Source organism: Microcaecilia unicolor, chromosome 11, assembly GCF_901765095.1.
Source record: "Microcaecilia unicolor chromosome 11, aMicUni1.1, whole genome shotgun sequence".
In the NCBI taxonomy this organism is placed as follows: Eukaryota; Metazoa; Chordata; class Amphibia; order Gymnophiona; family Siphonopidae; genus Microcaecilia; species Microcaecilia unicolor.
In genome coordinates this window covers 165,919,235-165,937,801 of record NC_044041.1, presented here as the reverse complement: position 1 = coordinate 165,937,801, position 18,567 = coordinate 165,919,235, and the positions used below count along the sequence as shown (strand labels likewise).

General features: G+C 47.4%; 1 protein-coding gene across 3 annotated transcripts in view; it reads right to left on the bottom strand.

The window, feature by feature from the left end:
- The window catches only part of ZC3H4 (zinc finger CCCH-type containing 4), a 282,668-nt gene that overhangs the window by 186,681 nt on the left and 77,420 nt on the right, over positions 1-18,567 (bottom strand). For all 3 annotated transcript variants that reach the window (XM_030218219.1, XM_030218221.1, XM_030218220.1), the window contains exon 2: positions 5,634-5,856. In XM_030218219.1, coding sequence (XP_030074079.1) covers positions 5,634-5,856 — 223 coding nt within the window. The remainder of the gene's footprint in view (positions 1-5,633; positions 5,857-18,567) is intronic.

The window sequence follows — 18,567 nt, the reverse complement described above, 5'->3', positions numbered from 1 at the left end:
TGAGCCACTGCCTGTTGCAGCCAAGCTAGGCAGGCTCTCACAGCATAACAGCTGCATGCAGACGCCCGAACAGTGAGACCTGCAATTTCAAAGGACCGTTTCAACGCTGTTTCCAGCCTACGGTCTTGAACATCCTTCAGGGCAACACCTCCTTCAACAGGGAGGGTAGTTCTCTTTGTCACCGCAGTGACTAGGGCATCCACTGTAGGCATTTGAAAACGAGCCATATGTCCCTCACGCAGAGGGTATAACTGCCCCATAGCCCTGGAAACTCTCAAAGGTCCCTCGGGGTCAGCCAACTGAGCCGAAACAAGCTCTAGGATGGAGTCATGCAAAGGGAAGACCCGAGCAGCTTTCTTGGTACTAGCCATCCTGGGATTACCCGAGGAGGCCATGCCACTGTCAGGATCTTCAATCGAGAGGGCCTGCAGGGTATCTGAAATAAGCGCTGGCAGCTCATCACGGTGGAAAATCCTCACCGCGGAGGGATCATCCAGATCCTGTGGTAAATCCGCACCTGACTCTGGTTCCTCAGACCAAGAAAGTCTGTCAGAGTTCTCCGAATCCTCACACCCCGACCACGGGGGGGGGGGGGGGGGGGGGAAGGTGCACCACAATCTGAAGGGGAATTAACCCTTCTGCGCTTATCTTTAGGCCAAGCATCCGGGAAAAAAGCCTCACTGGGCAGTCCCAGGCCAGAATCCATCGGGGGGGCAATCAGAGGAGCCTCAGGCGACCCTTGAGAAAGGGCTCTTTTCATCATGTATGCTTTATGCAGCAAAAGCACAAAATCCGGGGAGAAAATCTCACCCTGGGCACCCAAATCCTGTCTGGTGCTAGCCACTCCTGAAATAACCTCATCTCGAGATGCCCCACCCGGCTCAGGTCTCTCCGTGTCCACGGAGGCCGCGCCATGCGGTGTAAGCAAAATGGCGCCCGCTGCCAGCTCAGAGCAGGAAGAAACATCGCTCGCCATGCTCGGGCCGACTCCAACGCCAATACAGCACGATTTACAGAGCCCTGCTGCTGATTTGCGCTTGCCACAAGTGGAACAGCGCTTTACATTGTCCGCAGCCATCGCCGAAAAACGGCGGTAAAATCCAAAATGGCGGTTTCCGCCAAAATCGCCCCGATCGCGGGCCCACCCCGGAGGAGTTGGAAAACACTCTTACCTCAAAGGATCTAGTGTACAACTACGATCCTGCTGAAAATCAGGTCAAAAACCTCTGTTCCAGCGTATCTGCGTTTAAAAATGCGACGCAACTTTTTTTTTTTTTTTTTTTTAAGCTGTGAGGAAAGCAGAGGTATTTAAGACTCCGGAGGCTCAGATGAGTGGGAAAGGCAGGGAAAGGGCGAACCTATATGCCTGCATCCACTGTTGGTGGGTAAGGACAGGGAAAGCAAAGCAATATGTCCACATCCACAGAGGTATGGGTAAGACAGGGAAAGGGCTAACCTATGTGCCTTTAAAGTGAAGCTGCTATAGCCTCCAACACCCCGGTTAACAACTGGCAAGCCAGGAACCACCTCCCGGCAGATTTTTCTGGAGCTCGAACAAGCTGCAGCCACCCTGCTAAGGGAGATAGAGAATACTGAAGAGGCAGTGGAGCTAGCTGGCCAAGAGGGCACTGTGAAAGTTTGAGTGCTCTCTATCTCCCCTGCTGGTTGATGGACATAACCCATACGTAATGGCTTCATCTGCTTGATGACAAGGAAAGTGTGCATTTCGAGTCATCCACAGGGCATATTTCTCACAAGTACAGTTGTTTAGAGCGGGATGAATTGATTCACCTACCTATATGAAATGTAATTTAGCTGATAACACATTATACCATGGTTTATGGGAATGTGGGATTATAAGATGTTTTTGGAAACGAGTGGTGGCCTTTCTTTCCTTGATGTTGCCAAGAAGGGTACAAGGCACACCTCAACAATTGGTGTTGGACTGTCCTGGTTCACTCAGGGGGCTAAAAGCGGAGGAAGTCCTGCTGTGTAGAAAGCTCTGTTTGCTAGCATGAAAATGTATTTTGCAAAAATGGACTGTTCCGGATAGACCTGAATTCTGGCACTGGCGCAATCAGGTGCATCAACTGATGACTTGGGAGACGCAGGAGGCCAGGGGTTCCTTTAAACGGAAATCACAATTTTTAAAGATTTGGGGTCCCTATATAGCCAAACTCACGCAAAGAGAAAGAAGTCTCATCCTTAAACTATGACTGAGGACCTGGAGATTTCATTGATGCCTTTAGACAGATCATAGGGAGGGTAAAAGGGGAGGGGGGATGGAAGGGTTGGGGGGGAGGGGAAAAGGGGGGGTGAGAAGACTATGTAAAAGTTTGATGTTACTTTAGCAAAAGGTTCTGCTATGGACTTTAGAGATATAAAATTGGTGACTGTTATTGATGATTAAATGTTGTGGCTGTGACATCAATAAAAAAGTTAAACCATAAAAGCCTGACTGCATCCTTCAAACAGAAAGGCTACAACCCCAAAATAATCTCCAAGAATATTGCCTCCTCCCTCAAAACACCCAGGGAGAATCTGCTATAGTACAAGGAGAAAAAAGCCACAGACAGAATCCCCCTTGTAGTGACATACAACCCAGAGCTGGAAAAACTGAGGAAAATCATAAGAGATCTACAACCTATACTCCAGGAGGATGAATTACTGAAAAAGATATTCCCATCCCCACCAGTACTGGCCTTCCGACAGCCACCCAACTTAAAACACAAGCTAATCAGAAGTAAACTCCCAACACAGACTGAAAAGGAACAGAAGGGCACACTTCCCTGTAATTTATCCAGCTGCAAGCTATGCCAAAACATTTCACAGGACCTCACAGTCATTCACAAAGGAAAGATATTCAACATAAAGGAATCTTTCACTTGCTCATCTTCCAATGTGGTATATATCATTCATTGTAAAAAATGTAACTAAGGATGCTATATTGGAGAAACAGGCCAGATACTTAAGACAAGATTCAATTTACATAGACATCACATGAACAATACTGGTGCCAGTAGGGCTGCCACCCCTGTTGGTCAACACTTTACAGGACCAGGACACTGTACCAGTGATTTCACAGTTAGAATCCTGAAAGGTAACTTTAAAATAAACCCACCTCCCCACTCCCCCCCGTTTTCTATTTCTGTTGATGGCTCTCTCATTCTCCCTGTCTCCTCAGCTCGAAACCTTGGGGTCTTCTTTGACTCTTCTCTCTCCTTCTCTGCTCATATCCAGCAGATTGCCAAGACCTGTTGTTTCTTTCTTTACAAATCCGTAAAATCCGCCCCTTTATTTCCGAGCACTCTAGCAAAACCCTCATCCACACCCTTGTCACCTCTCGTTTAGACTACTGCAATCTGCTTCTTGCTGGCCTCCCACTTAGTCACCTCTCCCCTCTCCAGTCGGTTCAAAACTCTGCTGCCCGTCTCATCTTCCACCAGGGTCACTTTACTCATACTACCCCTCTCCTCAAGACCCTTCACTGGCTCCCTATCCGTTTTCGCATCCCGTTCAAACTTCTTCTACTAACCTATAAATGTACTCACTCTGCTGCTCCCCAGTATCTCTCCACACTCGTCCTTCCCTATACCCCTTCCCGTGCACTCCGCTCCATGGATAAATCCTTCTTATCTGTTCCCTTCTCCACTACTGCCAACTCCAGACTTCGCGCCTTCTGTCTCGCTGCACCCTACGCCTGGAATAAACTTCCTGAGCCCCTACGTCTTGCCCCATCCTTGGCCACCTTTAAATCTAGACTGAAAGCCCACCTCTTTAACATTGCTTTTGACTCGTAACCACTTGTAACCACTCGCCTCCACCTACCCTCCTCTCTTCCTTCCCGTTCACATTAATTGATTTGATTTGCTTACTTAATTTATTTTTTGTCTATTAGATTGTAAGCTCTTTGAGCAGGGACTGTCTTTCTTCTATGTTTGTGCAGCGCTGTGTACGCCTTGTAGCGCTATAGAAATGCTAAATAGTAGTAGTAGTAGTAGTAGTACAGGAACATAAGACCTTTGAAGTCAGAATGATTGAATATTTTGACACCCAACAGACAGGACTTAACAAGGATCTGGGTTTTCTAGCCCATTATAAACCATAAAGTTGTATTTCTCTGTTTATCACCCTCCCCTCAACTACCCACACCCATCCTGTTAGACTATCAATTGAATGCTTTGATGTCCCCATGCATACCTCCCACCCACCCTGTTAGACTGTCAATGAAAGGCTTGGATGCTTCACTTATATATACTGTCAGCTAGCACATTTGCTTATTTCCGATCTGACGAAGAAGGGCAACCTTCGAAAGCTAATCAAGAAATGTATTAAGTTATGTCCAATAAAAAAGGTATCATCTTATTTTATTTTCCATGTTTTATTTTGTTTGATTTCTACTGATTACCTATAAAAACCCATAAACCAATTTGCAACACCAAAGCTGATTGTCTGTCAACTATACCCTAAAGTCCACTCAACAAAGAAGCCACCAGTGCTAACATCCAAAAGACTGTAGTCATTAAAATGTTGTTGCAAATGAGCATTAGAAAATCAAACACCAAAAGAACATACACAATAGGTGAGGCAACCCTCCAATGATTCAGTCAAGTGAAGAAATCTCAGACTGCATTGCTCCAAACTTTTATACAAGAGCATTATTCAAACCATCATAGGTCACAAAAAGCTCCATCACAACTCTGAGGTTGCATAAAGTTCATCAGTGGAAACAGGCTTGTAACACCCACATTTATAGGAACAGTTCAACATGTTTGGTGCCAAATAATGAGTAACAACTCATCTGGTTCAAAGTGCTGCTTTAATCCTTAAGGCTCTAATCACTCTACAATTATTTTAAGACATTTATAATCCATAGTGCATTATTGATAGTCCAAGCATAACCCAACAGGATTCCTTGTTTCACAATTGCTGCATCAGGGAAATACTCTGTTCCTAAGCAATGGCACATTATAGCATGTCGCTCCAAGAATTGTTCAACTGTTCCTATAGATAGTGGGGGTTGCATGCCTGTTTCCATAGAAAAACTTTATGTAACCTCAGTAGTGATAGCAGAGTTTTTTGTGACATATGATGGTTTGAATAATACTCTTGTATAAAGGTTTGGAGCAATATAATCTGAGGTACTTTTTCTCTATAAGATTGAATTTCAAAAGAAGTCATTGGAGGGTTGGCTCACCTATTGTGTAAGGGGTTTTTTTGTTGCTTGATTTTGTAAGTTTTTTTTTTTTTTGGGGGGGGGGGGTTCTCCCTGATGGTGATTAGTCGAGTTGCAAATGAGTAGCTATGGTAACCTCAACAATCTTAGCCAGTATAGGAATATTGGCAACTGGTCCATAGTTTGGCTTTGCCTACAAAAAGAATGGACATGGCATTACATAAGTTTCATATTTATTTTAGTCTCTCTATTAAGGATATCTTGGAATCAAGGATGAAACATTAGTGATTACTGTGACTGTAGATGTCTAACTTATTACAAGCTAACTAGTCATACTAAATCTGAAACTACAAAATCCTACAGAAAGGCACAAAACACTCAGTCCCACATAAGCAGTGGGTGGGGGAGAAAGGAATGACATCAAACATTACAAAAATCTTATCTAGGTCATGCTTACTTTGTGCTTGGATTTCCGTTTCTTCTTGGCTCTCCTCTTCTCTTTTTCTCTTTCTTTTCTCCGCTTACGCTTCATCCTGCGATGGGCTTTTTCTTCATCAGAATCGCTGTGGTGCTTCTCACCCTTCTCCTTCTGGCTCTTTTCTTGTGGCTCTGATATATCCTGAGGTGCCTCCTCACCCCCATCGTCCTCTAGTTCTCCTTCTTCTAGCTCACCATCCTCCCTGGAGACCAAGACAACCAAACACATTTTTAATCTGGTGAAATAAACGCCTATACTGAATCAAAATTATATGGTTGCTCCACTGTGGGAGAGCTATCAGCCAAGAAAATGGCTTTTACTAGCAAAATATTAATGGCTTGGGGCTATTTCAAGAATCTTGGGGCTAGTGGCTCAAAACTGCAACACAGAGAATCTGAGCTTAATTCCCTCGTCCGTTCTTCTGTTCTCCTAGGCTGGCCAGTGCTGAAGATGCTGGGGGAGGGGGGGGGGGGCGGGAAGGAGTCATAGCCATTACCACTGGGCAACACCACTACCTAGTGGCCATATTTATGGCCCTTAATTGCCGGGTTTTCACTGAATAATTTTTCTAAAATGACTGGGCTAGATGACTTAGGGTGGGATATAAAATAATCAAACAAAGAAAAAAAATCCCTGGGTAGCTATGAAGGCTCAAAGCAATGGATCCCTGCCCTGGTTTTGACTGGGCTCGAAGGAAACTGACACACTCCCCATTCCCCCCAAAAAGAAAATACTAAACACTCGTAATAATCAAAATAAATACTTAAAAAGCTTTGGCATTGTACCATGCTGTATGAATCTGATATATTACTTGATCCTAGGAAAGAAAGACTAAGGGACCAGTTTCTTTACATCAGAAGCAGAGATCACAAACCTATAACTTTGTTCCTAAAAACAAAACTACTTTACTCCAAATTTTGAGCACAAAAACTCCACTCCAGTTTCGGCTCAAATAATATTTAAAAATACAGTTAATCTTTACAAGAAAAAAAGGGTACAGTTCCTTTTTTTCCCCTTCAGCAACAAAATCAATTATGTTATCAGTGCTAATTTTTTTTTTTTTTTGCTTATTTACGGTTCAAATGTTTACATACTTCTGGCTCAGTCTGTGTTGAGGCACCAGTCCTCAGTTTTATTTTTAGTTTCTTTTCTTCGTTTAGTTTATTTTGTTTGCAGAAAGCCAACTTTTGCCTTCCTTGAACATTACAAGGAGGCAAACACCTTCTCTTCTTTTGCGATCTGAACTGGATCTATATCTAAACCCCCCTCCTAGACAACAAAAGAGCGAGCCTCCAGTGACATTCATCAACAGCACCATTCAAGGACATTAGAACCAGAAATTGCAAAATGAAACAATAACTACACTCTGTGACTTGAAATGTACATGGTAAAATTATGTATCATACCTGATAATTTTCTTTCCATTAATCATAGCTGATCAATCCATAGACTGGTGGTTGTGTCCATCTACCAGCAGGTGGAGATAGAGAGCAAACATTTGCCTCCCTATATGTGGTCATGTGCTGCCGGAAACTCCTCAGTATGTCGATATCAAAGCTCCATCCGCAGGACTCAGCACTTAGAGAATTACACCCACAAAGGGACACTCTGCCTAGCTCACCACCGCCGAAACGGGGGAGGGGAATTAACCCAGCTCATCCCCACACAAGTGGGGGAGGGGAATCCGTCCAGCTCATCCCCGCGGAGCGGGGGAGGGACACCACCCCGCTGATGCGGGGGGATCTGGCTTATGATGCAACCGCAACTGCGGGAGGAGCTGACTGACCCTAACACCGCCGAAGCGGGAGGGGTACAAAGCTGCCCTACAGCCGCACGAAGCGGGAGGGAGTGCCGGCAGAATTTAAGTCTCAATCCAGCCCCGTAAAACGGAGGGGAGAGGAATGCAGCAGCTCACTGTAACACAAACTTGTCTCAACTCTTGAAGAATCCAAGTGAAAAAACTTGAACACGAAGTCCTCCTGAAGTAACTGAAGACTAAACTTGAACCTAAAATTCAACCAGAATATAAACAGTACAGATATCTGGGAGGGGCTATGGATTGATCAGCTATGATTAATGGAAAGAAAATTATCAGGTATGATACATAATTTTACCTTCCATATCATCATGCTGATCAATCCATAGACTGGTGGGATGTACCGAAGCAGTACTCACCCAGGGCGGGACATTGAAATCCCTGACCTCAACACTGAAGCTCCAAACCGGGCCTCTGCCCGAGCAGCCACAGTCAAGCGGTAATGCTTGGAGAAGGTATGGGCCGATGCCCAAGTTGCCGCCTTGCATATCTCTGCCAAGGAGACGGACCCGGCCTCTGCCATCGAGGCCGCCTGAGCTCTAGTGGAGTGAGCCTTCAGCTGGATAGGCGGCACCTTCCCCGCGGCCACATAAGCCGCTGCAATGGCTTCCTTGACCCATCTTGCCACTGTAGGCTTAGCAGCCTGCAGACCCTTACGAGGACCTGCAAACAGGACAAACAGATGATCCGATTTCCGGAAATCATTGGTCACTTCCAAGTATCTGATGATAACTCGTCTCACATCCAGATATTTGAGAGCAGAGAATTCCTCTGGGTAGTCCTCCCTACGAAAGGAAGGGAGACAGAGCTGCTGATTCACATGGAAGCGAGAAACAATCTTGGGCAGGAAGGAAGGCACTGTGCGAATAGTCACTCCTGCCTCAGTGAACTGCAGAAAAGGCTCTCGACATGAGAGTGCCTGGAGCTCGGAAACTCTTCTGGCTGAAGTGATAGCCACCAAAAAGACTGCTTTCAACGTTAGGTCTTTCAGAGATGCCCTCGACAAGGGTTCAAAAGGCGGCTTCTGCAAGGCTCTTAGTACCAGGTTGAGATTCCACGCTGGCACCACTGAGTGCAGAGGAGGGCGCAGGTGATTAACTCCCTTGAGAAAGCGCACCACATCTGGCTGCGAAGCCAGGGAAGCACCCTTCAGGCGGCCCCTGAAGCAAGCCAGAGCCGCTACCTGGACTTTAAGGGAACTGAGCGACAGGCCTTTCTCCAGACCTTCTTGCAGGAACGCCAACACTGAAGAAATTGGAGCAGTGAAGGGAGAAAGTGAGCCCGCTTCACACCACGCTGCAAAGGTAAGCCAAACCCTGGCGTAAGCCGTAGAAATAGAGCGCTTCCTCGCTCTCAGCATAGTGGCGATGACCTTGTCTGAGAAGCCCTGCTTTCTCAGACGCTGCCGCTCAATAGCCAGGCCGTAAGACCAAAGGGGGAGGGATCCTCCATCACCACGGGACCCTGATGTAACAGGCCCTGCTCCACTGGCAGCCGCAGAGGATCGTCGACTGAGAGCCTGATCAAGTCCGCATACCAGGGACGTCTGGGCCAATCCAGACCCACCAGGATTATCCGGCCTGGATGCTTTGCCACCCGGTCTAGCACCATGCCCAACATGGGCCAGGGCGGGAACACATAGAGAAGCTCTTGTGTCGGCCACTGTTGGAGAAGAGCATCTACTCCCAGGGATCGAGGGTCCCGTCCTCTGCTGAAAAAGCGCGGCACTTGGCAATTGGCCGATGACGCCATCAGATCTAGGCTCGGCTGGCCCCAGCGCTTCGTGATGTCCAAGAACGCCTGAGCAGATAGCTGCCACTCTCCGGGCTCCAAGGTATGGCGACTGAGAAAGTCCGCCTTGACATTCATGACTCCGGCAATGTGGGCCGCTGACAGCTGTTCCAGGTTCGCTTCCGCCCACTGGCATAAATTCATGGCCTCCTTGGCTAGAGGGGCGCTCTTGGTACCTCCCTGGCGGTTGACATAGGCCACAGCCGTGGCATTGTCCGACAGGACCCGTACTGGCTTCAACGCCAGTACCGGGATGAACTCCAAAAGCGCCAACCGAATGGCTCTGAGTTCCAGGAGGTTGATAGACCACTTTGCCTCTGCAGGAGACCAGAGCCCCTGCGCTGTCCTTCCCAAGCAGTGGGCTCCCCAGCCCGACAAAGAGGCGTCCGTCGTGACGACAATCCACTCCGGGGTCACCAGAGGCATTCCTGCAGACAACTTGTCTGTCTGCGTCCACCAGCTCAGCGCCTTGCGCACTGCTGGGTCCAAGGGAAGGCGCACAGCATAATCCTCCGACATCGGAGTCCAGCGCTGCAGCAGAGAGTGTTGTAGTGGTCTCATATGAGCCCTGGCCCAGGGCACTACTTCCATCGTGGCCGTCATAGAGCCCAACAGCTGCACATAGTCCCAAGCCCGAAGAGGAGAGGCTACTAGGAACTGGTCCACCTGAGCCTGAAGCTTGACAATCCGATTGTCTGGCAGGAACACTCTGCCCACTTGGGTGTCGAATCGAACTCCCAGATACTCCAGGGACTGAGTTGGGCGCAGCTGGCTTTTCTCCCAGTTGATGATCCACCCCAGGGAGCTTAAAAGAGCAACCACCCGGTTCACAGCTTTGCCGCACTCTGCATAAGAGGGGGCTCGGATCAACCAGTGGTCCAGATAAGGATGGACTTGTACTCCTTCCTTCCTCAGGAAGGCCGCGATGACCACCATTACTTTGGAGAAGGTCCGCGGAGCAGTAGCCAACCCGAACGGGAGGGCTCTGAACTGGAAGTGTCGGCCCAGGACTGCAAAACGCAGAAAGCGTTGATGAGGAGGCCAGATGGGAATATGCAAGTACGCTTCCTTGATGTCCAAGGATGCCAGGTACTCCCCTGCCTTCACTGCCGCTATAACAGAGCGGAGAGTCTCCATGCGAAAGTGCCAAACTTTCAAGGCCCGATTGACCCCTTTGAGGTCGAGGATAGGCCGTACAGAACCTCCTTTCTTTGGTACCACAAAGTAAATGGAGTAACGCCCCTTGCCAAGCTGATTTTCTGGCACCGGAACGACCGCAACCAGGCGGATCAGGTTGTCCAAGGTCTGCTGCACTGCCACAGCTTTGACCGGAGACTTGCAGGGAGAGAGTACAAACCCGTCTCTTAAGGGTCGGCAGAACTCTAGCTTGTAGCCGTCTCTGATGACTTCCAGCACCCAAGCGTCTGAAGTTATTGTGGTCCACTCGCCCAGAAACGAGGACAGCCGTCCTCCAATCTGCACTGGGGCGTGGACCAAGGCCCCGTCATTGGGTACGAGACCCTGGGGGAGGACCGGAGGGAGCACCTCCGGGACGGCGGTCTCTGCGAAAGGAATGCTGCTTGGGGGAGAAGTTCCTCTTTAAGGAAGAGGGGGCAGAGGAGCCCGACCTGCCCGGGCGGTACCGACGGGCTTCCTGAAACCGTCCTCTGGAGGTACCGGGGCGAGTACTAGCCCGAGCCCTGACCTCTGGTAACTTCTTGCCCTTAGACGTGCCGAGATCGGTCACGATTTTGTCCAGCTCGACCCCAAAGAGCAGCTTGCCTTTAAAAGGCAATCTAGCCAGGCGGGATTTAGAGGCGTGGTCAGCAGACCAATGCTTCAGCCAAAGCCACCGCCGCGCAGAGATTGTCTGAGCCATGCCTTTAGCTGAGGCCCTCAAGACATCATACAGCAAGTCTGCCAAATAGGCTAAGCCCGATTCCAGGGCCGGCCAATCAGCCCTCAAGGAATGATCCGAGGGGGAAGCCCGCTGCACCATAGTCAGGCACGCCCTGGCCACATAGGAGCCGCAAACTGAGGCCTGCAAACTTAAAGCAGCCGCCTCGAAGGACGACCTTAAGGCCGCCTCCAATCTTCTGTCTTGGGCGTCCTTTAGGGCCGTGCCACCTTCCACCGGCAACGCCGTTTTCTTAGTCACCGCAGTGATTAAAGAATCCACGGTAGGCCACAGATAGGCCTCACGTTCACTTTCAGGCAAAGGATAGAGGCGGGACATAGCCCTAGCCACTTTAAAGCTCGCTTCCGGGACATCCCATTGAGCCGAAATTAAGGTGTGCATGGCATCATGCACGTGGAAGGTTCTAGGCGGGCGCTTCGTCCCCAGCATAATGGCAGAGCCAACAGGGGCTGAGGGAGAGACGTCCTCCGGAGAAGAAATCTTCAAAATGCCCATGGCCTGCACTAACAGGTTGGGCAAATCCTCTGAGCTAAAGAGCCGCGCTGCAGAGGGGTCATCCGCTCCATCCGAGCGGGGATCCGTCTCATCCAAGGAATCCGCAAAGGACCGTTGGGAGAACTCAGATACGCTGCCCTCATCTACATCGGAGGAGACAAAGTCCTCCAAGGCCTGGGAATCAACCCGAGGGCGTTTACCTCCGGGGGCCTCAACCTCTTTACCAGACGAGGGAGCAGGGGCAGCGTTTTGCATAAGGAAGGCCTGATGCAGCAGCAAAACAAACTCGGGGGAGAAACCCCCCAGACTGTGCACTTCCGCAGCCTGGGCTACAGCCCTAGACGCACCCTCAACCGGCGCTCGCAAGAGCGGGGGAGAGACATGCTGCGCATCCAAGATGGCGTCCGGCGCGACACTCCGCGAAGGAGCCGCGCGGGAAGAACGGCGCTTAACTTTAGCCGCTTTTGTGCCGTCGCCCAAATTAAGGGCGTTCATGGCATTAATGTCTCCCACCTCAAGGGCGGCCCAAGAAGAAGCCGTCCGAGCCGCGTGGCCGGCCAAGATGGCGGAGGCGAGCAGCGGGGGATGGGCGTTTATGGCGGGGAAAAACCGCCACACCGGAGGAAGGACCGGGACACTCATCGGTCACGAAACTGTCACCCAACAAGGGCAAATCAGACTTTAAGACCCCCGCATCCCCGCTAGAAGCGCCCAAGCGATCCGGGGAGCGACTCTTTGCACCCTCGCCCTCCGACGCCATAGGCCATGTGGAGATCAATCGGGAAACCCCCTGCCCGCTATAAAAAGGTAAAAATTACCTGCTTTCCGCTCCGAGCTGTAACGACCTGGTGTCCCAGTGAGTAGCTGCAATAAACGTTTAAATAAACGTCGAAATAAACGCCTTTAAGGACGTTCAAAATTTTTTTTTTTTTTTTTTTTTTAACGGAGCCAGCGGGAGGGGGGAGAAAAGGAGGGACCTGGCGCCACCAGGTTTGCACTTGCTCAAGAAGAGCCCTCAACCCCAGGCACTCAACAAAACCTAAAAATTAGGCTTGGAGGCCTAGCCAGAGCTGCTGCTGTGTGTGACCACCACCTGCTGAGATAGAGAACATACTGGGGAGTTTCCGGCAGCACATGACCACATATAGGGAGGCAAAAGTTTGCTCTCTATCTCCACCTGCTGGTAGATGGACACAACCCACCAGTCTATGGATTGATCAGCATGATGATATGGAAATGTATATTTTCCAGCTTCCACAAACAGTGTCTTGTGTGACTGCAAATGAAAATAGGCAGAGGAGGAAGCAAAAGGTAAAAGGTACTGTACATCAACTCCTCCTGGGGTTGGAGAGGACAGACTTACTTTTGTGAGCAGTGGTGATTCTGCCCCCCTCCCCCTCTGAAGTCCTTAATTTGACCAAAATTGCTAATACAAAAACCAAAAGCAATAGCATGCAGAGAGATGTTGTGCCAAGCACACAAGGTCATAACAATTAGTTTTCTGTTGTGTACGTAAGTCAGAATAACTATCAATATGCAAAGCAAAAAACCCAAACAGAAGCGTTATAGTAAATTCAACATTTTCAATTTGTGTCCCAAACCCCCTCTCCAGCACCTCCCTAGCATCCCATTGGCTAAGAGCAAGGAAGTTAGAATTGACACAAATCCAAAAAATAAGATAACGCAGGGTAAAGTGGTTCAGCACATCAGAGCCACCTCAGGAATGTAATTTAAGCAAGGGCTCCCAAATTCTCCCCATCTACAAAAAGAACCTTTGGGTTCAGCTATCAGTTTTTCCATATCATAAACATACCATAATTTTGTAAGCCACTTAATCACCAGTGGGACCCCTATGTTTTTCTATTTGCTAGCCAACACAATTTTGGCAGCAGAGCATTCTTGGCTAAAGTTAGGGTGGAGCCAACCTATTAAGAATAAAAACACAAGGATACTAAGGGATTTCTCGACCAGTCCAGAGATGAAGTTTGTAATCGATAGACAATTCATTTGTTCATGACCCATCGTGCCCCCAGCACTCGCATCAACACAGTAAAATCTAGATAATCTGGGATGCTCTAATATGCACAGGAGTAAGGTATCAACCATATAAAACTTTCACAATATTTTCTTGCAAGTTAACTGCTGTAGAGATCCTTGCCAAGGTAGTCTCCATTTTTATCCACTCTCCCTCCTCATAATGAACTTCCAGCTCTCCTTCCCACTTACTACAGTAAGAGGGAGTCCAAGCACCCTAACCCCAAAGGTATCTATAAACAAAATTAAGCATTTGCTCCCTAGGTAACACTTACATAAATCGTCTGAAAAAGCTGTTAATCATTCCTGATGGGTCCTAGAGGTCAAAAGGTAAAAAGCTGACAACAGGCGAAGGAGTGATGTGCTGGCAACTGCTAGGTGTCTGACATTTCTTCAAAGGTTAATAGCCTTTCATGATCAAAAAGTTGATCCCAGCTTGTTACACCCAACCTCTCTCAGCATCAAGGAATTATTTGTTACAGGCATATAGATAGCTGAAATTTAGGGTCAGTGTCCAAAGAATCCCAGGCCTGCATGCTGTAGCACAGTTTTGAGTCGCTGATAGAATGCAAAGCTCTAGAGGGAGCCACATAAGATAGGACAATTGTACGGGCCCCACAAGAGCCTGCATCATATGGGGCTCACAAAAGCCTGCTCTACTTGCAGCCAAAGTTTGGCACCAGAGTTCTGGTAGCATTCAACACCTGTTCTAGCTTGAGCTGTCATACAATAAAACATTAAGTTAGGGACACCCAATCCACCCCACTTTCTATCCCTATAAAGAATCCCTTTAGCAATCCTAAGCCTCTTGTCATTTCAAATAAGTTCAGTCAGATATTTTGGGGGGAGAGAAACAGGGGGGACCTGAAACAAATAAAACAATCTAGACAAAACATTAATTTTAATGGTTGCAATTCTACCAAACCAGGATAATGGCAACAACCTCCAATGCTCAAAGTCCCACTGGATCTCCCTCAGTAAATGTAGGTAGTTAGCCTGGAAAAGCTCAGATCAAGTGAACATCCAAGTATCTAATGTTACTATTAATCCACCAAAAGGGGAAAGATTTTAAATTCTGCACACGAGTTGAGTGTAAGCTGATTTTAAAGAGCTTTGACTTAGTTATGTTAACCTTAACCCATTAGTGCCCAATGATCCCATAAGTGCCCATATGGGAACATTGGGCACTAATGGGTTAAATCTAGAGACCTTAGAACACCAACCAATCTCTAGTAGAACATTAGGTAAGGTTGTCAAGGGGTGAAACAGCACCAATAACATGCCATTGTCAAAGGGCATAACTCCGTAGTCCCTCTCATCCACCCTCAAGCCCATGATTTCCAGGTTTGCTCTAACACCCGCCACAAACTGCTCCATAACCAAGGCAAAGAGGAGGGGTTAGAGAGGGCATCCTTGACAAGTCCTTTACCCAGGGCAAACACAGAAGAGTTGTCACCGTTGATGTGTACAAACCTGGGGCTTGAATAGAGAGCCTGAACCCATCCCCAAAAATAATCACACATGCTGGCTTTTGCTAGGGCACTATCAGCCCCAGCAGCACCACTGCCAACCGAGTGGCAAGAACGTCAGCCAGTATTTTAACATAAACATTTAAAACATAGGCAGGCTGGTATGATTGACATTCAGGCTTGACGTTACCCTCCTTAGGTATTACTGCAATCCAAGCTTCCATCATTATTTCTGAAAGAGACTCTCCCATTCAAACTCAATTAAGAATATTTGCTAATAGTGGGGCCAATTCTGAGGCACAGATTTTATAAAACTCACTGGTAGGAGGCTGAAGGCTTTACTTTAATACTTCCACAATAATTAATGGGATCTCTAGACTTGCCTGCTGGTGCGGAGACTGAATGGGAAGGGCAACCAAATCCAGATAATCATTATCACCTTGCTTAATTGGTGAATCACAAACATAAAGAACACTGTAATAAGATTTAAACGTCTCCCTGATTTGCAACATTCGAGAGAGAATCTGGCCATTCCCATCCTTAACCTTTGCAACCATTCCATCCCCTTGGATCTGGCACAAGCAAAAAGCTAAGCGCCTATTAGCTTTATTGGTATTTTCATAATGAGGCAGCTTCAGATGGGCACAATGAAACTCTCAGTTTTCATTTCCAACCAAAGTCTAGTCCCGTGTACATCCCTATAGACCCTTGGGGAGCCAGTCTGCTTAAGCCTGGCTTTCTAATGACAATTGATGTCTCAAACTCTGAATCTGGTCATTAAGAGCTTGCTTACACTGAGCTGCTCACTGTGGTAGTGTGAACCAGCGACCAGGTATGGAGCACTCAGAAATAAAGCCAGACGAAGGACATAAGCAAAACACAAACACTTTATTTGTATTTCCACATATACAAGCCTAATTAGCTCACAGACTGGATAAAGTAATATCTGTTTAAGTTCCTGCAGTCCTGCCCTGACAGACTCCACAGTCTCAATATACATTCGGGGTTTCCTGTAATTTTCCCACAGCCCTGTCCCTGACCACCATCCCAAACCCCCACCTGCTCCGTCTCACTTCCCAGCATTCACATATGTAACTTCTACCCCATGAATTCCAATTCATACAGATCACATATTCCTGCCCCTATTAACCAAGTGTATGTCAAAAATCTGTCCACAAAGGCAAAAAAACACTAGTCTCAGAATAAACTGCAGTCAGCCCCTGTGTCTAGGAAAAGAAAAAAAAAAAGGAAAACTAGGAAGCAACATAGCTTCTATAGCTGGCAACTGAAGAATCTCTTAATCAAACTAAAGCCAATCAGAGTCTCCTATAGCAACTTGATTGTCTCTGACTTTTGCTCGTAGCCTGCTCGAGCTTTCTCCACAGCTCTGAAGCACAAACTGATCCTTGGGAGGCCGATAGCATTATCCCTGCATTCTTCAGTGCACATCACACTTCATCTAAAATCTTCAGTAAGAACAAAACAGACCAAAAAGAAGAGCTCATCTATATTTCACCTTATTCTTGTTAAGAAGCTCCAAGAAAGGTTTCATTTTCTTGTGTTAGGCCAAAGTCAGAGCATCTTGATATATCTGAATAGGATAACCATGAAAAGACAATGATGGCATCAACTGCACATGCTGAAAAATTAACTCCTTATAAGCACACTTTGCAAAATGGGTAATGATGCTTCAAGCTCTCCAGCACACCCTGAAATTGCAGATTATTTCTCCAATTCCCAATTTTCAAAGTAATCTAAATTATAAAAGTCCTCATGCTGCGATGTTAGTGTGTCTACTTGAGCGCACATGTAAAAGCATCAGCCTGCTCCTCCGCTTGCAACTCTGGCTCCTCATCACAAGTGCCCAGTTCTCAAATGTCATCATGGCACTGATTTTCACCAGGATATCCATGGACATTCCTTTCAATTCCTGCAAGCATTTTGTGAGACTGCTGAATAACTCATGGCCACCACCCACCTCACTCATCGCAGAAGAATCAAAGTCAGCGTCCAGAGCAGGCCCCAAACTCGAGAAGTATGGCAGGACCTAGCTCTGCTCCCTGAGAACAATGAGAACTTCACAGTTTTACCTCACTCGTTTTGCCACTATACGACATCTGGAGCACAGCAAGGTACATAGGGGACTGTTGCAAAACCAACTTAGATGACGATAGATTGAACTATTCTATCCAGAAGGTTAGGAGCTCATAGATTAGGTTGCCATTCGATAATGAAGCCAACCTGACCGCCTCCTCCTCATTTCTTTCTGTTAGCAGCTGACTCATAAGGGCAAAAAAAAAAAAAAAAAAATCTGCCTTGAATACCCTGGACTTGGGGTAGTTTAAAACACACCTAGTAGCTCGAGCATGCGAATAGTCATCTGCATGGACTCCTAAGCCAATCATCGAAATATGGGAAACAGATTGATTCCCAGTCGGTGTAGCGATTCTAGACACTTGGTGAAGACCTAGGGAACTGACGCGAAGCCAAAAGGCAATATGCGATACTGAAATTGATGTGTTCCCAGCCGAAATCGAAGCAAGAAAAGTTCAAGATGGTTTACCTGGGCACTCTTCTCCCAATGATTCAGAAAAATGATTGGCTATGCTCTCTGGACTTAAAGGATGCATATACTCAGAGAGCATAGCCAATCATTTTTCTGAATCATTTATTTATTAGGATTTATTTACCGCCTTTTTGAAGGAGTTCACTCAAGGCGGTGTACAGTAAGAATACATCAAACATGAGCAATAGGCAATTACTGCACTAAAAATATTCATTGGGAGAAGAGTGCCCAGGTAAACCATCTTGAACTTTTCTCGGACTAGAAATTTGTTCAGGGCCCTCAGGTCTAGGATGGGATGTATCCCTCGTCTTCTTCTGCACATGGAAGTAGCTGGAATAGAATCTCTGCCCTTCTTCCCCTGGTGGAATGGGTTTGACCACACAGGCCTTTAGAAGGGCAGAGTTCCTCTCCAAGTACCTGCCTGTGCTGAGAGCTGAATAAATGAGCTCTTGGTGGGCAATTTGGAGGTTTGAGATGCAAACTAAGAGCATATCCAAGACGGATCATTTGAAGAACTCACCAGTCGGAGGTTACAAGAGGCCACCTTTGGTGAAAAACATTTTAGCCTACCCCCAATCAGCAAGTAGTCCGGGACAGACACTTTTACTGCGGCTATGCTCTGCTGAAGCCAGTCAAAAGCTTGTGCCTTGCTGTGACTGGGGAGCAGCATGGGCCTTAGGCACACGCTGTTGACATGAACGAGCACGCTGGGGCTTAGCCTGAGTAGGCTGGCGAGCCGAAGGAGCGTACCTATGCCTATAACAGTAGAAGGAACTGCTCCTTGGCTTGCCAAAAACCCTCCTAGCTGAGGTGGGTGCAGAAGG